The following is a 22,965-nucleotide window of genomic DNA, read 5'->3' as shown; positions in this document are numbered from 1 at the left end:
GGCCGGGCCTCCAGCCTCCGCTGTCCCGGCTCGGCTCCGACTGTTGCCCAGCGGCGGGGCCAGGGCCGGCCGGGTTGTGAGCGCAGCGCGACCCCGGGAACAGCCGCACAGTCCCGCACGGCCGGCTGGGCCCGGCATCGCCAGGCCCGCGGGTCGGTCAGTGAGGGGGGTCGCCGTGAGGGGTCGCCGTGAGGGTCAGTGGCGCACGGGGCAGCCTGTGGAGCTCTGCGGGACTGCTGGAGCCGCAGTCTGGAAATACAGCAGGGCTTCCTGCTTTGAACCGTGGTTCGAACTAAAGAAGGAAGCGCCGCGGGGGGACGGTGGCTTAATTTTAACATGCCTCAGCACACAGGCTGCCCTTTATTAGTGGAGGGCTGTAGAGCCTCCTATCGTCATACAGGGTTCTCCTTTAGCTCAGTTGAATCACCCTGGAATTCTGCAGGCAGTGGGACAAATGGCTTTTGTGAAGCCACCTGGTAAAGGTTGAAATTTGATATTGGGAAGAGAGGATATGGGAAGGTTTCTCATCACACCTGCTGCTCTCTCTTTCCAGGATGTCTTCAGGTGCATTATTTCCAAGCCTGGTGCCAGGCTCTCGGGGCTCCTCGAGTAAATACCTGGTGGAATTTCGGGCAGGGAAGATGTCTCTGAAAGGCAGCACTGTAACTCCAGACAAGAGAAAAGGCCTTGTTTACATCCAGCAAACTGATGATTCCCTCATTCACTTCTGCTGGAAGGACAGAACTTCAGGCAACGTGGAGGATGTGAGTATGAGCTTGTGTTTCAGTGTTGAGGTGTTATGTTCTGATCTGCTGGCACTGCGGAAAGAGCTCCAGGACAAATTAGGATGAGAATGTCACTGACAGACCTGTGCTTCCACATCCACTCTGCTCTGAGGAGCAGATGGAAAAAAGATTTTGGAGGAGGGCAGAGGGATTCGGGAGGTGAATAGGAATATTGATGTAGTTTCTCAAACATTTGTTTCTCCCAACACACTTTCCAGGATTTGATTATTTTTCCTGATGACTGTGAGTTCAAGAGAGTCCCACAGTGTACCACAGGCCGTGTGTATGTATTGAAGTTCAAGGCAGGATCAAAACGACTCTTCTTCTGGATGCAGGTTTGTGGGAAGCCAATGACAAAGGTCTTAAATCAAAATAGCCCCAGTATGACTCATACCAAGAGCTATTCTCTTGCAGGAGCCGAAGACAGACAAGGATGAGGAGCACTGCCGTAAGGTGAATGAATATCTCAACAATCCCCCCATGCCAGGGGCATTGGGTGGGAATGCCAGTGGAGGCCATGAGCTCTCAGCACTAGGAGGTACAGTCCATTCTGTGCTGCTTCATGTCAGAGGCTTTTTTTTTTTTTATGTCTAGAGTAAGCCCCTAGAGTTCCCTAGGAAGAAATCCCTGATGGCTGTGGAGGGTGAGCTGGGGACAGTGTTAATACCAGAAGCGTAAACATGCTCTTAGTAGAGTAAACTGTGCTGTTAAAATAGGTTTAGGCTGAAAGTTAAGACTGCCAGGAGAAATCTCTTTGTTTCCAGTAGATTCTCTGGAGTCTTACCTCTTTATGAAGCCAAGTTACATTTATCTTTTATGAAGACCATGAATCAGTAAACACTTGAAACTGTTTTTCCATACACAATGTGATGCCAATTAATCTCCTGCTGTTTGAGCTGGAGTGCTGTGAAAAAAACTATGTGAATATGTTGTGTTTCAGAATGTTTTTGTTTTTAGGTGAGGGTGGCTTGCAAAGCCTTCTTGGAAACATGAGCCATAACCAGCTCATGCAGCTGATCGGACCAACGGGCTTAGGAGGACTTGGTAAAATGCTTTAATATCTTTATGCCAAAATGGTATTTTCTCCTGCCAGGTTAAATCTTACCTGACAATATTTTCAAGTAGTGCTATTGATCTCAATAGCGTTTCTTTCATGTGAGAAGGCAAGGCCCTGCCTCAGAGATGAGCTCCGGGACAGCAAAAGGGTACCAGATTCTACACAGCACTCATCTTAGGGCTTGATCTGCAAGGAGCTGTGGTTCTGCTCCTTGCAGCACTCAGTCTTCTGTGCTTTTTTCCCTTGTTTTTTTCTACTCCTCTTTTTCTTCCTAAATATTCACTGGAGCAGGGGCTGAAAACCAGTGATTTGTTCCTGGTGAATGTACTGGGTTACCAAGCTGTGGAATTGTATTGTCTCTGATTCAGTGAATATTTGTGTGCAAAGTAGAAAGAGTTCAAGAGGAAGGTTTAAGTTCACCCACAGCACTCCCCAGTCAGAGGGGCAGGGCTCAGGGCAGGGCTTTCTCTCCTGGGCAGCCCTGGAGAGAGCTGGAATCACTGGCTGCTGAAGGGGCTGAGGGCTGTGTTGGAATCCCTGCTATGCTCTGTTCTCAATGCTCTTCATGCTCCAGCAGCATTTTCCGACAGGTCAGACCCTGGAATGCAAATAGGCAAAGGAACACAGGTGGCAGTGACAAAGGTTCTGTGCTTAAGCTCGTTAAGAAGTCCATTTTTGTGGATCTGGCTGGTGTCTTTTTAGCTGCAGATGCAAGTTCCATATTGGTGGGATGTTCAGATGCAAATGTCATGTTAGTGTTGGAAAAATCTGGCCTTTAGGGTGTGTGTGGACAAGATCTTTCTCTTGAAGTTTCACATAATCCTGATACTGTCCTCCTTTTCTCAACTTTTCCTCAGCAATTCTTCTTTCCTTGCCTTTACATCCAGCCATAAGCCAGATTGACATATAACAGAAAGAGAACCATCTGCTTGCTGCTGCAAACAGTGGTTGTGGTGAATCCCTGGGGATCATTTCCCCTGGGAGTGTCGTCTTCTTCACATCTGGTGTGCATCTCTTGGGGCTCTGCAGAGCTCCAAAGGAGTCTCTTGCTCCTGGGTCACTTTTACTGTGAAATGGAGCAGAGCAGTGTGTGGTGCAGCTTCACCTGCCGTGCCTGGTGCTGGGGAAGCTCGGGACGAGTGACAGGAAGTGTTGATTCCATGGGATTGTTCCTGTGCAAGGAGGGACTGGCAGGGGCTCGCTCTGACCCCCAGGCTCTGCAGCTGCAGTTGGCCTTGGGTTTGCTCATTGGCTGCTGTTGTTCTGTCTTCTGTTCCCAGGTGCTCCCAGAGGTGGGTGAGAAATGCAGGTGCTTTGTGTGTACAGTCAGGTGTGCTGCAAGGAACTGCTGATGGGAAATGGGAAATGGAGTGTTTGGCTGATGTGGCTCAAAGGAGTTGTAGGGGAACAGTTGAGTCCCTGACAGCTCCAGTGGGGTCAGCAGTCAGGCCTTTTCCCAGCTGAGGTTCTTGACCCAGCGATAAGTCCTTGATAGTTGGGATGTGTGCTGGAGGAGGCTGATTCTGGTTTCTTTGGGATAGGGGTGTTGGTTTCCTGCTGGCTGCTCCCCTGAGAGCACTTGGTGTGTGGAGCTGTCCTTCATTTGCCTGTGAAGTGTTTAAAAGCTTGGTTGATTCTGTTGCTTCATCTCTGTGTTAGGTTTGAAGCTGCAAACCCCTGGTCTGTGAGGAGAAGAGTGGTGGTGACTCAGAGATGCCTCTGGGATCTTCTGCTGAGGGCCTTGGTTTTAAAGCTCATAGGAAAGTTGGACTGTTGGTATAGCAGATGAAAGGAGAGGGCTGTGTTACAGTGATGTATGTACAGCACAAAACTGGAGGAACTTCATCCTCGTGTACACCTAGAAATTGAATAATTTCTGAGACGCTCAGCTCTCTCATGGGGATGCAAGATAAGGAAAGAAGATTCTGTTAATTTACAGAAGGGAACGGGAGGGTGGTTTGGGCTCTTTCACCCCCTCCTCTGTTTTAGCAAATAAAACCTTTCAGGTGCAAGAGCAACCTCTCCAGAGCAGAGAGGTGCAGAAAACCTGAAGAAATGAATGTCTAAACCTGTCGTTGTTTTATGTTTACGGAAGGTGGGCTGGGCGCACTGACGGGGCCTGGGCTGGCCAGTCTGCTCGGGAGTGGGGGACCCCCAACCAGCAGCTCATCATCCAGGTAGGAGGCCTTGTCTGGGCTATTGTAACGTGGACTTGCCACTGCTATGGGAGGAATCATGGCTTACTGAACGGGGACTATGGTGGGAATCAAGACTGCTTATTACCTCTCTAAAATGAGGTTGGAGTTTTTCATATTGTAAGAAAAGAAGCTTTTCACAATACAAGAGGTTTTTGCAGGGAATTAATTGTCCTAATGATCTTGCCCAGCTCTCGCAGCCAGTCGGCTGCAGTGACTCCATCTTCCACGACTTCTTCCACCCGTGTAACGCCTGCCCCGTCCGTTCCTGCGGCTGCCTCCGTGACCAGTCCCAGCCCTGTTCCCAGTTCGGGAAATGGAACCAGCTCAGCCACAAGCCCAACCCAGCCCATTCAACTGAGTGACCTTCAGAACATTTTAGCCACTATGAATGTGCCATCTGGAGCAGGAGGACAGCAAGGTAACAGTGCTCTGACCAGGCAGCTGCTGGATCCAGGAGACTTTTCAAGCTGTTTTACTGTCCTGTCCCCTTCCACATTGGTTTGAAAGGTCTCTTGAATTTTTTTGTTCATGTTTTTTTGGTGGGTGGTTCGTTTTTTTTTTGGTTAATTTCAGTGCTGTTATTGACTGCTTCAGGCAGCTTATTCTCACTCCAAAATTGAGAGGAAGGAAAGATGGTGGCAGTGTGCTACTAAGTTTTAATACTCAGACCCTGACTAGATTATTTGATGTACAGGACAAAAACATGGGGTTTGGGGTGTAGTCTAATGGCCAATTTGTTTTCTCCTAGTGGACCTGGCAGCTGTTCTGACTCCCGAGATCATGGCTCCCATCCTGGCCAACGCTGAAGTTCAGGAGCGATTGATGCCTTACCTTCCCTCAGGGGAATCCCTGCCACAGACTGCGGAAGAGATCCAGAACACCCTGACGTCTCCTCAGTTCCAGCAGGTAAATGCTGGCTCTGGGGGGAAGTGCACTTGTCCTTCCCCCGTTCCCATCCTCCTGATTCACCTTGCCCTGCTTTTCCAGGTTCCTGGCACTGTTCAGAGGGAGAAGGTGCTCAGTAGATGCGGAAAGGAGGAGGGGCATGGTTTAATAGAGCACTAGTTCTTCCTGCAGTCACTCAAAGGCAGATGGGAATGGTTTTTACTTTTTCTTTTGGAGTTGGGTTTTACCTTTCTCTTTACTATAAATGCTCTCTGGCAAATGACAGGAGTAGTAGCAAATTCATTATTCCCTTTCACCAAATGGCTCCTTACAGATAATTTCAGGTGACTGAAGGGAGGAGATGCCATGGTTACTACATCCCTTGAAACAGCAGTCCTTAATTGCAAGACACTGTGTTTGATAAAAGCTGGTGTCTTACAGACCAATTTGAACTAGTAATTTGCACCAATTGATTGAAATTTGTCCATTTGCAGAATTTCAGTAGCTTAAATGACTGTTTTAGATGAAGCTGTAGCAACCTCCATGCAGACAAAAGGAAGTGAGGGATGTGTAATTGGTGATTTTTTTATTGCATATCTGTTCCCAAGCCCTGCCCTGACAGGACTGCTCTCCTCCTGGGGTTACTGCTGCAGGAATCTGATGCAAACTTTATTTTGGTGCTGTTGACTCTAATCCACAGGCTTTGAGCATGTTCAGTGCTGCCTTAGCTTCAGGACAGCTGGGCCCACTCATGAGCCAGTTTGGGCTACCTGCAGAGGCAGTAGATGCAGCAAATAAAGGCGGTGAGTGCTGGTGGGAGCAGGAGGGAGGGGGCTTTGGGGGTGTTGGCACTGCACACGACCACCGAATGTGGGGTGTAAGGATCAGCTTCCCTCTTAACTCTCCCTCTCTGAGAGTCTCGAGTCTGCAGGCTGACTCTTGCACTGATGTTTCCAAGGAAAAGGCAGGTGGGACAGGTGTTCCCAGCAGAGTGAGGTGTGATGTGCAGTGAGAGAAGCTGGGTTCTGCAGAGATGTGTTGGCTTTGCTTTCTTGCTAGAGAAACAAAAGGCTCGGGAGGTGTCACAATCACCTTTCTCAGGAATGCCTTTCTTGTGAAAATCTTTAATGATTAATCTGAAATCGGTGACCACAGTCAGGGCCAGCTCTGGTGGTGGGGGTATCCCTTTTCCCTCATCAGCTTTTGGCATCCCTCCCAATAGTGCAAGAATTCTGGTCTTGGGACGCCCATGCACAATTCAAGTGCATAAACTGCTGTGTCAGAGAGATCTGCATGTGTGTTACTATTGCTTAAAATTTTCCTCCCTGCTAATTCATACTAAAACCACTATTTGCTTTCTAAGTAATGAAGTTTTAACCTTGTGTGTGCAAGGAGCTCCAGCCCAGGAAATGCAGTAACTTTTGTGTTTAACTTGTAGATGTAGAAGCCTTTGCCAAAGCCATGCAGAACAGTGTCAAGTCAGACCAAAAGGAAGGAGACTCTAAGGACAAGAAAGATGAAGAGGAAGATATGAGTTTAGATTAAGTTATTTGCTCTTCATTACAGATATTCCTAGATACTAACTTAAGTAACTGCAGTAGGATTACTAACTTCATATTATGCTTATATAAATCTACAAATAAAGGAATTTTCTTTATCTGCCATACTGTTCCTTGCAATCTGTACAGTATCCCTACAGTGCTGATTATCCCCCTTCCAGCTCATCAGCCTGATGCTTACTTTCCCCAGTAGTAACATAAAACTTTATTTGACTCCAAAGTATGTACCAGTGATTTACAAAGACCATCTTTAATACTACAACTTTAAAAACAGGTCATAATTACATTTAAGATGGACATGTTAAAAACCCATTTTACAATATTTACCCCTCATAAAAAAACCCACAATATAATGATATAAGTTACAAGTCCATTTCAGAAGCAAGATTTTGTCCCCAAGTGGCCAGAGATATATATATATATACACACACAAATATATATATGACGTGTAAGTGCACGAGTGACCTGGGTGTCTTGGGAGAAAAAAGCTGCTTCAAGTGGAGACTGCACTAGAGCAGGGCTGAGGGAGGCTGAGCAGGGGCCAGGGTGGGTAAGGCCAGGTGCCCCCTGCACACCTGGCCAGATGTGGAGGTAACTTTTCTATTTCTTCCCTTTCTTGCTTCACACAACAGGACTTTTGTCAGTGTATTAACAGTACTGAATGCAAGTGCAGAGCCAGTGGTGGTTGTGCCTTTCTGCTTGCCCTCAGCAGTTCTCCCAGCCTATTCTGTTCTTGATTCTTATAAATTACTCTGATAAGAAGATGCTAATTCTGCGAACAGAATGTTGTCCAAGTTCCCCCTTGCAGAGCTCTTTGCGTAGCAGTAGCAGGTGAGCTGAGACTGCCTTTGGGGGGAGCTTAAATGTGACCTTGCTTATAAAACCCCAAAACCGACGGAATTAATCCAGTTTGTCCTAATTGAATTTATTATAAACCAGAAACTGCCTGCAGCCTTTATCAGCAGACAGTCTGTGACATTTATTAACAGCCTCAAGTGTTCAGTGAACTAAATCTATGTGTGTTGTACGTGTGGGGTGAAGGGAACAGGATTCAGGACGTGCTGCAGGGCTGCTCTGTGCTCCAGCCCACGCTCCCACCACGAGCCCCAGGGCAGCACGAGCCTTGCTGCAGACCCCTGACCACCCGGGAAGGACTCACCTGTCACCACATCCCACTGCAACTTTTTGGTTCTATTTGTGAAACATCCCCAAAGTGCCCCCTTCTCCCCAACCGTCCTCCCCTGCCCTCCTTCCCCTGGGATTTGTGGCCCCTCTGGCCCCGACTTGTGCCCGCAGTCACTGGAGCTAGGCGTGTCCCAGCAGAGTCAGTGCTCTCGAGCGGTGACGCCGGGGCCGGAGCAGCGTTCTGTCCCTCAGGCTGTCCGTGGATGTGGCACTCAGAGCACGGGGCAACCCTTCAGGCCAACAGCGCCCCGGGCAGCCCCGGCTCGAGGCAGGTCCACGTGCCTCTGGTTAATCAGCAGGTTCCTGACACAGCCCACGTATTGAGGGAGGGGATGTAACATCAGCCCTGTGCTGGCCTTGTCTGTCTCTGCAGAAGAAACAAGAAAAAGCAGGCATTAGTCTGGCAAAGGCTTAAACACCTCTTGCTTGCACCAGGAATAGCATCTCCCTTGTCCTTGGGGTATTTAACCCGGGAACACATCTTTCCCAACTCACCTGGCAGCCCCCCCAAGGAGAAGGTTGCCCTTGTGCTGGGTGCAGGAGGCTGGCTGGGTCCCACTGTGTGGTTGCCTTCTGCGTCCACATCCACCTGGATTGTGTTTTTCCTTTTGGTAACTTCAAAAGAAAATGACAGTCAGTGCTTCCTCTTTACCTATGGGGTAAATACCCACCTCTAGCTGGCTGGACCAGTCTGGCCAGCCTAGACCAGTGCTGGAGCAAGAGCAAAACTACCGGGAGGGTCAAAGGGCCTGGCCCTTGGGAAATGCCCAGAATCTACATAATCTCCCCCAAAACCTCACCCAGTGCAGGCTGAACAAGATGAAGGTTGAAAATAGAGCAGTGCTGAGATGGGGCTGCAGCTGTGCCCCCAAAAAGGGCTTGATGCAAAACAGCACTTGTTCAAGGGCAGCTACACTGAAGGCTGAGCTTCCTGTCCAGGTATGAATCCTGCAATCCCTGCTCCCAGCTGTGGGCTTGGAGCCCTTTGGACACACTTGACACTAAAGTAAATTGGGCTTTCACTTTAAGCTGGGCACAGTCCAGGATGGATCACGTCCTGTGGCAAGCCCTTGGCCTTGCCAGCAGCTCCATGAAGTGGAAAAACAACCTGTCTCTCCCACTTACCAGAGCTGACAGCGTAAGACCAGGCAAGAATTCTTGTTAATTAGGAAACTGACCTCATGGCACTTACAGACTCCCAAACTAAGTGCACATGGCAGGGGGATAGGGCTTAAATTGCTGAGCCTGGGCTTGTCCTGAGCTCCCTTAGGAGATGTGGGCTGAGCAGAGGCACAGAACCAGGGCAGCTGTCACCTCACCTGCAATGGTGTGCCACTGCCCGTCACAGAGAGCTGGGAACGTCACTGACACCGAGAACTCATCAGCCCCAGCACCTGCTCTCACAGTGACCTGGGGAGAGACAAACCATCAGAGCTGGAGAGCTGAGGGACAGGCAGGAGACACCCACTCCCTCTGAAAACCTGTGGGGAAGCCACCCTCCCAGTACCTTGTTCTCCTCCATGTAGAGCAGGAGATGGTGGCTGCTCCTCGTGCCGATGTGGAAGATGAGGCCAGAGGCACTGCGGGGACGGACCTCCAGCATCACCTCCAAATCCTGCTCAGTCATCACGGCATCAGCTGGAAGAGAAATGCCACTGGTGAGGAGAGGACCAAGGGGATTCCTGTGCAATGGGATCCTCCTCGTCCCAGGCCGCAGTGGGGTACCTAAGGTGATGGAGCCACCATCCGCAGCGAAGAAGACGCCGCTCTCCAGTGCACCCTCATAGCACGGCATCACCCCAAAAGTGCGTGAGGGGGGACCCAGGGGCCTCCCGTCCAGCTGTGGGTTCCTCAGGCAGCCATCAAAGCTGGAGGACGATGCAGCCTGTGGAGAGAGGTCACTGAGCAGAGGGGGCAAAAGCTGGGAGGCACGAGGTGATGCCATGGGACTGGGAACAGGCTGAGAGGGTGATGCCAAGCCCTTACCGGTATGTGAGCCTTGGCTTTTCCAGCTGGGAGCCCCCCCACATACAAGGGGGTCTGGGCTACAAAGAGCCCTGTGGTGGCCACTGCAGCACCCTGGGCTCGCAGCCCATCGATGACCAGCTGGGCCCGGCTCTGGTCTCTGCTGAAGAAGACCTGCAGAGAACAAAGGCCATTACCAAAACTGGGGGGTTCCTGGATTGGGGGGAGCCCCAGGGCTGTGCCCAGGGAAAGGGGAGCCTCAGCTCAGAGGTTCAGCCAGCCCTGGCTGTGATTTCACTGTCCCCTTTTTGCTTTCCTGGGACTGCAGTGCAACTGAGAAGCAATGCCCAGAGCAGGGCTGCCCTGAGCCAACCCCTGCAGGGGGTCCGGCTCACCGTGTGCCACCGCCGGTCACGGTACTTGTCCTTGCTGCGGATGCGCAGCCGGCGCCTGCCGACGTCCAGCAGGAACACAAAGCGCCCGTTGGAGACAAAGAGAGCCATGGAGGAGCCCCGCTCGCCCGCCACGTAGAAGAGCAGCCCATGGGAGGAGTTCAGCTTCACCTCCAGGGAGAAATGGGACCTGCAGGGACAGGGAGTGATGGGAGCACCCAGCTCTCCTGCAGCTGCAGGGGACACGTGCTTCCAGGCCACGATCCCAGGGCCAGGTTGGCACAGGGTGGGCACGGGGCGAGGCTCACCTCCACCTGAAGGAGGCCGGGATCTCATCAAACTCCCAGCGGCTGCTCGGGGTCCCCCCGAAGCGGAAGGTGTCCCTGGCAGCGCGGGGCTGGGGCTGCAGCCGGCACAGCCCGTCCCGGTCGTGGCGGCGGCCCTTCGGCACGGGCTTGCCCGGCACCTACACAACGTGCACCAGGGAATGGAGTGAGGGCAGCATCCCTGCACGCGCCAGCAGAGCTGAGCACTGGCATCGGAGCAGGATGAGGAGGAGGGTGTGGGGAGTTCTGGAGCAGTCGGTACCTTGGGTTTCCGCCTGTCCTTCTTCGGAGCGACTCTGAGCTGCTGCGACTGCTCGCCCAGGGGACAGCTCATGGTGACATTGATGCTCTCCACATTCTGCTGCAGGTCCACCACCATCTGTGGCTCTGACATCCTAGACACGGAGAGAAGAGGCCCTTGTCACACCAGCTGGGAGGTGGGAAGGGCTGAGCCCTGCTGTGTGTGAGCAGCACGGCGTCGCTCACCGCTTGACGAAGACGTTCCCGATGCAGCCGGTGAGGTTGCTGAGGGCACCTGGATCTGCTGAACCCCCGAGCTGGAAGAGCCCACGCCCGTCCTGGCGCCGCTGCCGCCGGCTGGGCCCGGGGCCTGTCCTGGTGTCCTGCAGCTCATCATCCACGTACAGCCGGAGCCTGGGGCGGCAGCAGGGGCTCAGCAGGAGCCTGTGGGCACCCCGGCCCCCCAGCAGCACCCCTGGCAGGACACGTACCCACGGGCATCGCTGTAGAACGCTACGTAGTGGGCCCTGCCATCCGCATAGGCACTGCCAGTGGTGACTTTGCTTCCCAGCAGGTTCAAGGCCAGATGGCCTCTCTGGAGGGACACCTGGCACGTCCCCTCCTGCAAAAAGCATCACCCAGAAGCTCAGCAGCTGAACCCCAAGGAAAAGCCCACTTCCCCACTGCCCTCCAGGAGCTCAGGGTGCAGATCTCACTGCAGATTCACATCCTGGCCCGACCAAAATGCCCTCTTTCCCAAGGGGGAGCAGCACCCTCCCCAGCAGCACCACTGCTGGGATGCCAGGGGGCCTGCAGGTGCCCACCTGCGTGGAGTGGTGGTAGAGCAGCCCCTCATGCTGGCTTGTCTGGAAGCTGAAGCCGCTGTAGAAGTCCCGCAGCCCCGGCACATCCGTCAGAGCCAGGGTCAGGTAGCCATGGCCATGGACGCTGACCGAGCGGGCAACCTGTGAGAGACAGCACAGGGGCAAGGTGGGAGCCTGGCCCTGGCCTTGCTGGGTGCTGGGAGATGAGTGAGAAGCTCTGGTTCCCTGCTGGGTCTGGCTGTTGCTATGGCCAACCATGTGGAGCAAGCACCTCACCATGACCCCTCTGCACTGGAGGTTTATGATTATTTCTGTGGGAGTGAGGGGAGACAGGGCCTGTCCTGGGGGTCCTGCACTCCCTGACAGACCCCTCCCCAGCATGCTGGCCAGGCTGCCAGGGCTTTGTGCTCACCAGGAGGTCCGAGGTGCACCCGTAGCTGACGCCCACGGTGCTCATGCGTTTCAGGTCGACGTACTTGCCAAGAGCCTTCAAGCCCTTCATGCAGCCCCGGATGGGCCCCCCCGTGGGGAAGAGAGATTTCAAACTGCAGGAGAAGCAGACAGTGTTAACAGGGACAGCCCCAGGAAGGGCACAGCCCTGGGCAGGATCTGGCAGCTCTTCAGGCAAGGTGACTGGAATGAATTGTGATGGTCACGGGTATCTCCGGTGTCAAGGCTGCTCTGAAACACGCAGCACGGCAAAGGAGGACTTGGTGACACCCATCAGCATCTCATTCCTCACCAGGGATGGAAATGTTACCATCCTTGAAAGCTCAGGATGATGGACAGGGAGAGAAAAACTTCCCCCACAGTTTCAGCAGGGTTCCAACAGCCCCAGATGTGGCTGAGAAAGCGCCAGGGCCACCACCAGGGACTCGAGGGGAACGTGCTGATTGTCCCACCCCACTGCAGGCTGGACCCACCTGGGGGGCAGCACAGCTGGGGGCACACCTCCCAGGTAGTAGGAGACAGCGTTCTCCAGGGAGTTCTCCTGCTCCACCACAAAGATGGTGAGGCGCTCCACACGCACCAGGATGCGCTTCTTGTTGTTCATTTTGAGGAGGAAAATCTGGATCTGGAGACAGAGTGAGAAATGGTCCATCAGTCTGGGGCAGTCTGTCCATTACAGGGGGCAGGACAAAGTGTCTAGTTAATGGCTCAAGGAAAAAAACTTGCAGCCCTTCCCCCCCTCAAAAACAAGGGTCCATGTTCCTCCTCACCCTGCCTGAGGAGCCCTCCCTCCAAGTGAGCCATGTTCCCTCTTACCGCTTTGTTTGTGGTGCTGCTGATGGTGAGGAAGGAGGAGTTGCTTGGTTTTGCCATCTCCAGGCCAGAGCTGAAATCATAGTAAAGAGCCAGCTTCCCATCCCGGATGGCCAGACACAGGAACTGACCCTGGGGGAGGCAGGATGGACACTCAGCAGGTATCCAGGATGCACCTGTGGCACTGAGCCCACCTGCCCTTTACCACTGGTGGGAGCAGGTCCCACTTCCAGTGCCCTGGTCACAGTTATTTGGGATTTATCTTCAAACAGCAGCCCTGTGCTGGGGCACAAGGTTAACACTGCAAGCTGGAAAAGTTCCTTGCAGCACTGCCTGTGCCAGTGAACCGTGGCCCAGCTTGGATGGTCTCCAAGTTCTGGGGAGCCCTTCCAGCACCAGCCAAGTAACTGCTGAGAGGTTTGAGTGCAATCCTCTCATGGCTTTTAACAACAGTGCTGCAATCCTGCTCCAAGCAGCCCTGAGATCTCCAAAGCTCTCCTCTCCCCACTGTCCCGAACTGGGAACGCCAGCAAGCAGGCCTGGGATTGTCCCAGCCCACCCACTGAGGGATGAAGGCTCCCCAGGGGAGCAAGCACCTGCCTGGTTCTCCAGGAAGAAGATGATGCCATTGTAGGAGACCACCCGGATCTCCTGCTCGAAGCGCTTGGTCGTGCCGAACTGACTCTCAAACTTGATCTCCGCGTAACCGGTGCCATCGAAGTAGGAGCCGTCAGTGAGCCAGGGGTCTCCTGTGGACTTGGACCTGAGACACACAAGAGGCATCAATCCCAAGCTGTCTGCCAGGCCTGGAGCACGCAGAGCTGAGGTCAGTGCCCTGGAGCAGGACTGCCCACCTCGCGCAGGGTTTCTCGGCAGCCGTGTCCAGCTCAAAGGTGTGCTGGAAGTTGTACAGGCTCACCACCTCCTCGTTCAGCGTGTCCAGCTCCAGGCACCCGCGGTAGTTGGGATAGCGCAAAGCAGGAGGAGGCTGGGAATGAAACCCAACAGTTTAACAGGTTTTCCCTCCTGTAAGAACCTCCAAAGGCATCGCTGACACCTCCTAAAGCCCGCTCCCCCGTCCCTGCCTCACCGTGAAGCTGGAGGGGTAGCCCCCCACGTAGAAGACCACGTTGTGCGGGTCCAGGTTGAGCAGCCCCTGCTCTCCCTTGGCCACGCTGTCTCCCTTGATCTCGTGCACCCTCTGCCTCTCCACGATCACCGACATGTGTCCGTACTGCAGGATCCTGCAGCAGGGAGGGATGGTCAAGGCCAGGGGAGGCCCCCAAAGGAGCAAACCCTGCCCTCCCTGAGCAAAGGCCCTACCTGTTGATGCTGATGGTGACAAACTGCTCCCCGATATCCTCGTCGACACTCAGGGAGGTTGGTTCCTCATCTCCCAGTTTGTAGATCCAATGCACTCTGTGGTCCTTGAGCACAATGCCCAGGTAGTCTCCAGTGGCCTGAACTCGGGGAGAGACAGGGCTTCGTGTTGGCATTTGGGACAGGCAGGAGCTCTCCCTGATGCTCCCAGGGCTGCACTGGACAAACAGCCCCTATTCTACTCCCCACCCAGGCTGACAGCTGCATCCAGGGGATCTGTGATCCCCACAAAGACACCCAGGGACAAGGTGAGGGGCATGGACATGGACATGACATCATGGGCATGGACATCATTGATGCACCAAGGGCTCACTCCACCCTCTGGCCCCATCTCACCTCTTGGCTGCCCAGGTACAACACGAACCGCCCCTCCTCTGCCCCGTCCTGCCGGCTCCTGGGCTCGGGGTTTTGGATGTAGAATTTGAGGGATGTGTAGGCTGCTAAATCCTGCAGATTGCTGGGCATCCGGACCTGCACCCCTGAGCTGCCGTTGAACTTCATGGGCACTTTCACCTGTAGGGAGAGAAGTGCAGCCCTTGTGGCACTGAACCCGCTGCCACCTGTCTGGTCACTGCCAGTTCTACCAAACCCCACAAGAAAGGGCCCCAAACACCCTCCCCTTTGCATGCTACCCTCAGGTAAGCCCTCCTGCACCCCAGGCCCGCAGCACACCGTGCCCAGCCCTCACTCTCCCCCCTGAGCTCACCTTGCTGGCGGCGTTCCTCGCCTGTGTGATGAGCTGCCGGATCCTCACGATGTTCTCTGACACAGTGGCATTTTTGTTCCTCCTGTTCTCCAGGCTGCTCAGCTTCTCCAGCAGCAGAGGAATGGTGCTTTCCAGGCTGGACACTGGGGTTGAAGAGGAGCCAGGAGTTTTGGAGGTTAGAAAGGAAGGGAAATGTGAAATTCAGGCAGTTTGAGAAATGTAAGTCACAGCAGTGGTAGCTGGGAGCAGTCACAGAGAGATCCCCCCTAAATCCATCAGCCTTGAGGGGGTCTGAGAATGCCCCAGTACCTCCTGCAGTAAAGCTACAGGTGATACAGACATTGCAGGAGAGGTTAAAATAAAAGGACCACGACTTAAAGCATCCAGTATTGGCTACCTCCCTCTGCTCTTGACCTGGAGCTCTGGGGGTATCTGTGCATGCAGACAGCACACCAGGCTCAGCACTCACCAGATTTCCTGGCATCCTGGACTGCCTGGTTCAGATCTTCATTTCTGAGGCCTCCATACTGGTCTTTCCACTCATCCAGGTTCTTCTTCATGCTGCTCAAGGTATCCTCCACTCTTGCAGCTGTTTCGTTGGCCTCAGCAGCAGCTGCTTTGGCATTCTGGATTGTGTCCTTTGTGTCCTCTGTGAAGAAAGAAATATCTCTGAGGTGTCCAGGAGCAGGCAGGAAACACCCTTGGGTCACAGTCAATGCACAGAGAAGGGAGCAGAGAGAGAATCAGCCCAGCTACCCCAGAACAAACCTTGCTCCCTGCCCAGCATGTCCTGCACAGCCTGGAGCTGGGTCAGGAGCTGCTCCTTCCGTGCACGGAGGTCAGCCAGCTTGTCCTTTGCTGTCTGCAGAGTGCCTTTAATAGCTGCAATTAAAGAAATGCACATGCTGTTTGCTGCAGCTCAATCCAGCCCAAAGGACATCAGATCCTGTGAGAAGACTCTCTCACCTCCATTGAGTTTGCTCTGCTGTCTCCTCGCAGCCTCCTCCAGCCTGCTACTGTTCCTCTTCAGGGTTCTAGAGGTGGCCCCAAGGTCTTCTGATATGACATTCTGTGAAACAAACATGGGACTCTGAAGAGGAATTCAAATCTCTGGCTCTGACTGCACACAAAAATGCTCATTCAGACAACTGCAGTGGGGTGTGACAGGGAGACCCAAACTGACTCTGGCCCCAGCTGTGGCAGACTCTGCTCTCAGAGACAGAGCACAGGGCCCACGGGCCAGAGGGAAGGGAGTTTGTTCTTTGCCTGTCTTTACAGGGCTCCCCACAGCACGTACCCTCAGGGCCTCGCTGGCTGCCTTGTCAGCATCATGGGCTGCTTGCTCTGCTTTTCTCACAGCTTCAATGATGCTGGCGTAGGCATTGGAGGCATCGACCGCCCGCTGGATAAAGCCATCCTGGTTTGTGTCCTGGATAATGCTGTGTTGGAAGATGAAGCCATCAAGACCATGGAGAACACTCAGGCTCTTGTCCATGCTCCCACACACAAACCCCTCTGGGCTCCTCAGCACAATGTGTGCCTCCAGTAGAAAACTGGAGGTGATACTCTGCTGTTCCCTGCCATAGCGGGGCTGCAGTTTCCCCAGCTCTGGTAGGACACAGCCTGACTAGAGAGGGTCAGGACAGGTGCCTCACCCAGACAGGTTCCTTGCGAGTTCATCCAGGAGCCGGGCGTGCTCCTCTGCCTGCTCCACGATGGGGATCTTGCTGCTGGCCGGGGAGAACTTCTTGACCCGCTCGGTCAGGGGCAGCTTCGCCCCATCCAGCAGCGCCGCCAGCTTCTCGTACGCCTGCAAGGACACCTGTCACTGCTGAGGACTGCCACACCTCCCTCTGCCTACGCCAAAGTGTCTCTGACACTCACCTCCTTTGCACGCTCCATCATCTGCAGGAAGTCAGAGATCTGGGCAAGGGCGTCCTTGGCCATCTGCAGGGTCTCCTGCACCAGCACATGCTGCTTTTGGAGCTCCTGGCTCTTTTGCTGGACACAAAGAGTCAGGGTTAGGGACCAGCAGGGCTGGGACAGCCACTCCTCACTGCATGGCCAGGAATGTGGTGAAGATCTACCTGACTCTCCTCCAGGTTGTTTTGGTTCAGGCTGTTCAAGTCCTCTGTCTGCCTGGTTTTGTTGACGGCCTCGTTGAGGGCATCGCGCAGATCCATGAGCTGGGAGCTGTGCTGGGCCAGCCGCTCCTGGATGCTGCTCACCAGGTCCTGGTTGGACTGCCAGCGGGCGTGCAGCTCGCTCCTCACCCGGTGCAGCACTGGGGAGGGGGGGATGACAACTCAGTTCTCCTTCCTGTGCTAAACAGACTCTTTCTGTGCCTCTAAAGCCTGGCTCCTGCTCTCACTAGGCACGTATCAAGGCCAGAAGTGACCACCTTCCATCCCTCCCTCCTTCTCAGCCTAGATAGCACATGATCTTGCCCCTGACTGTCTCCAAACCCTCAATGCTGGTGAGAGATGGGATCTCTTTCGAAGACACAGCCATGCCTGAAAAGCTCCAGATGATGGAGCAACCCCACCTAAGACCTTGATTACTTCCACTGTGAAAAATTACTTATTTCCAACAAGAACCACTTTGTAATTCCAGCTTTTAGCTGCCAAGTTGTTTTGACAGGGCCTGTTAATCAGAAGTGTTCTCTTCCTGCAGTGCCAGCATCCCTGCTTGGGCTCACTGCTCTCACTCCTGCAAGGATGCCCCCAGGACAGCACAGCTACTGTGGGTGCTGGCAGCTGGCTGTTACTCTAATGGGGACAGCAAATAGTAAGAAACATGGTGTGATTTATTCCCATCCATGTGTGGTGTGAATACATCACATAATAATGGTGATTCCTGGTTCTAAGTGTTGTCATTTTTGTTCATCAAACAGAACTACCCAGTTAGTTCTGCCTTAAGGGAAAAGGAACTACAAATTATCCTGCTGAGTGTCACAGGGGACTCTGAAACTCCTTTTAAAATTGCTGAGGTGCTTGGTTTTTAACAGTGCTCTCTAAACACGACCATGATGTGCAGTGTCTGTGTGAGCTCCAAGCCAGACCCAGCAGGATCTGGGCAGCCCTGGGCCATTGAGCTGGACTCACACTTCTGTGCCTCCTCGTGCTCACGCCTTGCCAGCTCTTCCTGGGCTCCCAGGCTCCTCTCCTTCATCTCCCTCAGCATCCTTTCCACCTCAGCCATCTTCTGCCGGAGCTCCTCGCTGGACGTGGTGGTGGCGTTCGCTGCCCCGAACCTGGCCATCTGCCGCAGCAGGTCTGCAGAGAAACCACAGCCCCTGACACACTGACCAAACCAGGTCCTTCACAATTCCCTCAGGTCCTTCTCCTCACAGACCACGGACAGCTTCCAGGCAGCAAACTGCTTGAGATCACCCAGAGGCAGTGCCCCATGTTTCTGCCTCCTTGGCACCACCAGTAACACACACTACATCCTGAGCATCCGTCTCTGGCTTTGTCTCCTCTCCCAGATCCAGCCACTCTGTTTTGCTCAATCTCTCCTGAAGCTGCAGTGAAGACTGCCCCTGTTTAATGCATTTTAGTAACATTTGTGGAAGTTTAATTTGGTTTTTCCCCAGACTTGTGTTTAGCCAAGCAGCTGAGACTCACAATAAGCCTGGTCAGAGTAAAAACTGGGATTCTGCAGGGATCTTAATTTGCATTTTCCCTTGCTCTCTCCATGGCTTTTTTAAAGCACTGCAGTACTTGGCAGTGGCTGAAACCAAGAGCATGACATATGACAGTGAAAAAACCCCGAAGTGAAGACCCTTCTTGACATGCCTGCAATGTCCCTCTGGATGCTCTGGATGTGCAGCAGGAGCTGTTCCCCCCTCTGGTACATGTCCCTCGTGTGCTGCTCAACACGACTCGCCTCTCTGTGAGTCATGGTCATCTGCAACAAAAACACTGGTTTAGCCTGAGTATGAGATGGTATTTCATGTGATTTGTCAGATGTGTTGCTCCCAAAAGGCACACAAGGCTTGGGAATGTGCAGCTTGTGAGGTCCTTGAACGAGCCTGCCCCATGCTGCTGTCCTACAATGCACTGAAGGATGATCTTACTTAGCACCTTCAGAGAAGCACAAGTATTAAATACAGCTCCAATGCACTAAGCTCTGGACACTGGAACAATCCCAACACCAGAGAGTTCAGCACTGTTCTGTGCTCTTAACTCAGGACAAGCCCCAAAGCCTGGAGCCAGGCACACCTGGGTCCTGATCAAGAGACAAGGGGCTGCAGTCTGGCTGTTGGTAACACACAGGGGCAGTTTGTCTTTGCAGCTCTCTGGGGAGCTATGTCATCAAGTGGAGATTTTTCCCTCTCCCTAAGATTAGAAGCACTTAAGCAGTTTATAAATCAAATCAAATCAAATCAAATCAAACCTTGCTCACTTTTTAAGTTCTCTGAAGACACAACTACTAGGTTTTAGACTGGATATAGATTCCATCCATAATGGACCCAAATGTTTTATGTTCCTTACCTGTATGCCCCTTCTATAAATGATAGATATATCTTCTATAAATGATACTTGATTGAATTTACTTTTACTGCTTAAAGTTGTAGCCACCTCAAAAGCAAGCAGTAAATCAAAAACTACCACTATCAAGAGATGTTTAACAGCTCTCTAAGGGAGAAAAGCAGGTAATCCAGCTCGAGCACATAACACTGCAACTTAGCTCTGGTCGAGCAGAAGATCCAACCTGTCTGAACTAAGCTCCCCACAGCCTTCAAAGCCCTTGGTTTGGTAAAAGGGGGACTTGTGTTCTGGCAAAGAAAGATGGAGAAATACCCTACTTTGTGCTGCAGTGCATTCAGGTCCTGTGTGAGGTCCATGTTCTCATCCTCCAGCTCATCAGCCCTTTGCCTGACCCTGCTCATGGCTCGGTGGTACTCACGGAGCTGGTTCTAGGAAATAAAAAAAAAAACAAGAGGCTAAATCAGGCCAACTGGCCAGGGAACATGGGCAGGAGGTGATGTGAAACCTTCCACATACAGCAATGGTCATTATGGTGCCGTTGAGGCCGTGGAGGCGAGCCCAGGCGATGGAGCTGGCGTTGAGGGTGACCAGCTGGCCGCGGATGGACGGGAAGGACATCTCAATGCTCTGCAGGTCCTCCAGCAGGAGCAGGACACAGCTGTCACACACTGCAGAGGAACACAGCAGTCAGCACAGGCCCTCTCCTGGGCTTCCTCCCCTCTTTCCCCAGGACAGTGGGACACAGACCTTCACACTTCATGCTGTCAGGGCCGTTTGCCACCAGGACCTCGTGCTCGCGCAGGCAGACGTCACACTGCTTCCCCGTGAGCCCGCTGGGGCACGTGCACTCCCCAGTGCGAGGGTCACAGGAGCCCCCTCTGCACTCACACTCTGCAGGGTTGAGTAACAGAGAATCATTTTGTGCTTTCACCACTCTGGAGAGAGGGGAAGGAGCAGTTTTATTCCAGCTGTGCTCACCCACACGCCGCTGCCAGGGCTTCCCTGCGCAATGCAGCGACGTGTACAGGCCCTCAGACAGCTGCCAGCTGTTTTCTGCCTTCAACAGCTGGACCAGCAGCACAGCCCTGTCCCAGTGTCCCTGGCTGGGACCCCCCACTCACTTGTGCAGCCGTGCTGGCCGAAGCCCCAGTAGCCCGGGGCGCACTGGTGGCAGCGCGCGCCGCTGACGCCAGGCAGACAGCTGCACTGGCCGCTCTGCACGTGGCAGCTGCTCCCCACGGCACCCACGTCACAGTCACACCTCCGGCAGCCCGAGCATCCCTCAAAGCCGTAGGATCCCTCCTAGGGAAAAGCAGGACAAGGATGCCCTGGTCAGCAAGTGTGCCTCTCTCCTGGGTCAGTGATGGGGGACCCAGGCTTTCCTTTCTGGGTGTGTTTTGAGAGCCACAAAACTCAAAGTAACATGATAAAGATGTGGAGCTGCAGCGAGAACACAGACACATCATGGCACTGCCCTGTGAACCTGCCCTTGCCCAAGCTGGATCACTGAGGAATATGGCGTTCACTGCAGATTCCCAATTGATGCCTCCACTGCTTGCTGCCAGATCTTTAATCGGCTTTTGCCATGTACAGTACAGCTGGAGCAAATGCAGCCTTCACCAGCTGGCAGCCAGCCCTGCTCTGCTCACAGGCCTGGGGGATGACACACCAGGGCTGTCCCCATCCCCATGACATGGACAGGCACCATCCCAGCAGCCAGGTGACCCTCACCTCGCAGCGGTCACAGTGCTGGCCTGTCACTCCAGTCTTGCAGAAGCACTGGCCAGTCTGTGGATGGCAGGAGTCAGTCCCACAAGGCGAACAGTTGCACTCTGCCAGGATAAAATACAGCCAGTATTACACTGAAGAGCCTGTCAGCCACTCACAACACTTACTGCTGACAGGGAAGCCTCTTTCCCCCTTATCTACCAGTCAAAGTTAAGACAGAGCCTCTTTCCATTTGCTTCTCACAACAACTTATTCCCATGGCCCCTTCTGCAAGCTGCATTAGGGCTGCTGTTCCTCAGAGAGAGAGGAGCAGTGCTGGGAAGTGCTCCCCTTGCCCCTGGGCTGGCTGCCAGCCCCACTCACGTGTGCAGTTCTTGGCTACCACGGCATCCCCATAGTAGCCGGGTGCGCAGAGCTCGCAGCGCGGGCCGGCCGTGTGGTGCATGCAGCCTGAGCAGGCGCCTGTCAGGGAGTCACAGGTGCTGAACAGCATGTTGGGATCCGTGTTCCCACTGCAGTCACAGGGCTGGCACGAGCTGCCAATCACCAGGGGGTTGCCGTAGTATCCCGGGGCACACCTGGAGAAACACAAGTTACAACGGAGTGAGGATCCTGCGGCTCACGCCTGCACCGTGCACTGGAGTTGCACAACTGGAACGGTGTGAGCATCCAACACTTGTAACTGCTGCAGCCCTCAGGGATCTCAGTGTTTTGCCTCGTGATAACTCAGAAAGGTGCCTTTATCACAGGCTGCAAGTCATGGCAAAGCACACCTAAGTCACACACCCACGGTAACAGGATTTCAGCAGCTGGGTATTTGCAGGCTGAAAAGGACTGAGGGAAATGCTGGCAGAACAAAGCACACAGGGGCAGAGCCAACTGTTTTTGCTGCAGTCCTTAAGCAGACAGCTTCTCTGCCACAGCAGTGGCTGTACAGGGTTAGTGTCTGAGGCCCCCCAAACACGGCTGCCACTCCCTTACCGCTCACAGTTTGGTCCAGCGTAGCCTGGCTTGCAGAGGCACTGCATGTTGGAACCCTTGTGGACACAGCCAACAGCAAAACTGAAATGAGAATGGGGACACAGGGAGGAGCAGTTACTCCTGATGTGGTGCCAGGGGAGCTGCTCACTCATTGTGGGTTGTTTGGGCCGTGGGGAAGAGGCCATGAACATGGTCTGGGGGCAAGGACAAGGCTGGCACTGGGACACCTGCCCTGGTGGGGCACAGCGTGGTTCCAGAGGTTAAACAGTGAGGCCAAACAGGCAATCCCATCCTGAGGTGCTTACTTGTTGGAGGCAACTGAAAGAGGGCATGGGCACCCAACACACTGCAGGGGCTCTTGGGCAGAGGGGCTGCCCATGTAGCCGTCCTTGCATCGCTCACAGTGGTCTCCCTCTGTGTTGTGCTGGCAGTTCTGCAAGGAAAAGGAAAGCCCTGGGCTCAGCACTGACAACAAGGAATGGTGGATGCACTAAAAACTCTCCATCAGGATGCCTCAGCCCTTCCCCTCTCCCACAACTGCCTTGCACCCTAAGCTGACCCTGAGCAGGGTCTCCACTGAAACAGTGAAGCCAATGCTCTGACTCAGGTATGGTTCTGCCAGCCCAGTCAGTATGTAAAGAGCTTTTGAATCACATGCTACAGACCTCTTAACTCCAAAATATCACACTGTCCCACTGTTTACTTACAAGGCATATCCCAGAGCCTGGCAGGCACTGATCTGAGTGGCCATTGCAATGGCAGGGGATGCATTTTCCCAGAAAGAGCCCCTTGGTGTCCCTGTAGTAACCTGGAGCACATTCCTGAGGGGGCAGAAAAAGGCAGAGATCTGAAAAACAGCCTGATACTTTTGGGAAAAGCAAAGAAACTAAATTAGTTTCCATGACAGAATTCCCACTGGGTTGTACTGATGGAGAAAAGATTATAAGCAAGGATGAAGATTTTTCGGTGCAGTTCCTCCCTGCTCCTTTTAACCAGGA

At 53.5% G+C, this 22,965-nt stretch overlaps 2 protein-coding genes across 3 annotated transcripts in view; one reads left to right on the top strand and one right to left on the bottom strand.

Moving 5' to 3' along the window:
• The window catches only part of ADRM1 (adhesion regulating molecule 1), a 6,812-nt gene extending 223 nt beyond the window's left edge, over nt 1–6,589 (top strand). Inside the window, exons 2-10 of one of the 2 annotated variants that reach the window (XM_015647573.3) lie at nt 554–764; nt 1,004–1,120; nt 1,200–1,323; nt 1,743–1,829; nt 3,938–4,019; nt 4,229–4,458; nt 4,789–4,946; nt 5,626–5,728; nt 6,364–6,589. In XM_015647573.3, coding sequence (XP_015503059.1) covers nt 555–764; nt 1,004–1,120; nt 1,200–1,323; nt 1,743–1,829; nt 3,938–4,019; nt 4,229–4,458; nt 4,789–4,946; nt 5,626–5,728; nt 6,364–6,470 — 1,218 coding nt within the window. In that variant the 5' untranslated portion in view covers nt 554 and the 3' untranslated portion in view covers nt 6,471–6,589. The remainder of the gene's footprint in view (nt 1–553; nt 765–1,003; nt 1,121–1,199; nt 1,324–1,742; nt 1,830–3,937; nt 4,020–4,228; nt 4,459–4,788; nt 4,947–5,625; nt 5,729–6,363) is intronic. The other variant, XM_015647574.3, reaches the window with a different exon arrangement.
• Nucleotides 6,590–6,705: 116 nt separating this feature from the next.
• The window catches only part of LAMA5 (laminin subunit alpha 5), an 85,557-nt gene continuing 69,297 nt past the window's right edge, over nt 6,706–22,965 (bottom strand). The window contains exons 42-80 of the mRNA XM_015647572.1: nt 22,675–22,788; nt 22,273–22,400; nt 21,968–22,048; nt 21,350–21,564; nt 20,990–21,090; nt 20,380–20,560; nt 20,006–20,149; nt 19,775–19,926; nt 19,576–19,686; nt 18,563–18,674; nt 17,870–18,040; nt 16,853–17,049; nt 16,650–16,766; nt 16,421–16,575; nt 16,063–16,204; nt 15,732–15,834; nt 15,534–15,647; nt 15,235–15,414; nt 14,766–14,908; nt 14,396–14,572; nt 14,003–14,139; nt 13,770–13,923; nt 13,534–13,667; nt 13,280–13,442; nt 12,683–12,811; nt 12,340–12,491; nt 11,829–11,961; nt 11,417–11,557; nt 11,084–11,214; nt 10,839–11,006; nt 10,615–10,747; nt 10,335–10,492; nt 10,030–10,216; nt 9,656–9,808; nt 9,395–9,554; nt 9,177–9,307; nt 8,989–9,079; nt 8,165–8,284; nt 6,706–8,036 (exon numbers count right to left, since the gene is read on the bottom strand). Of these exons, the coding sequence (XP_015503058.1) occupies nt 7,882–8,036; nt 8,165–8,284; nt 8,989–9,079; nt 9,177–9,307; nt 9,395–9,554; nt 9,656–9,808; nt 10,030–10,216; nt 10,335–10,492; nt 10,615–10,747; nt 10,839–11,006; nt 11,084–11,214; nt 11,417–11,557; nt 11,829–11,961; nt 12,340–12,491; nt 12,683–12,811; nt 13,280–13,442; nt 13,534–13,667; nt 13,770–13,923; nt 14,003–14,139; nt 14,396–14,572; nt 14,766–14,908; nt 15,235–15,414; nt 15,534–15,647; nt 15,732–15,834; nt 16,063–16,204; nt 16,421–16,575; nt 16,650–16,766; nt 16,853–17,049; nt 17,870–18,040; nt 18,563–18,674; nt 19,576–19,686; nt 19,775–19,926; nt 20,006–20,149; nt 20,380–20,560; nt 20,990–21,090; nt 21,350–21,564; nt 21,968–22,048; nt 22,273–22,400; nt 22,675–22,788 (5,568 nt within the window). The 3' untranslated portion in view covers nt 6,706–7,881. The remainder of the gene's footprint in view (nt 8,037–8,164; nt 8,285–8,988; nt 9,080–9,176; nt 9,308–9,394; nt 9,555–9,655; nt 9,809–10,029; nt 10,217–10,334; nt 10,493–10,614; nt 10,748–10,838; nt 11,007–11,083; nt 11,215–11,416; nt 11,558–11,828; nt 11,962–12,339; nt 12,492–12,682; nt 12,812–13,279; nt 13,443–13,533; nt 13,668–13,769; nt 13,924–14,002; nt 14,140–14,395; nt 14,573–14,765; nt 14,909–15,234; nt 15,415–15,533; nt 15,648–15,731; nt 15,835–16,062; nt 16,205–16,420; nt 16,576–16,649; nt 16,767–16,852; nt 17,050–17,869; nt 18,041–18,562; nt 18,675–19,575; nt 19,687–19,774; nt 19,927–20,005; nt 20,150–20,379; nt 20,561–20,989; nt 21,091–21,349; nt 21,565–21,967; nt 22,049–22,272; nt 22,401–22,674; nt 22,789–22,965) is intronic.

This window comes from Parus major, chromosome 20 (assembly GCF_001522545.3).
Source record: "Parus major isolate Abel chromosome 20, Parus_major1.1, whole genome shotgun sequence".
In the NCBI taxonomy this organism is placed as follows: Eukaryota; Metazoa; Chordata; class Aves; order Passeriformes; family Paridae; genus Parus; species Parus major.
This window is presented reverse-complemented; position numbering and strand designations above follow the sequence as displayed.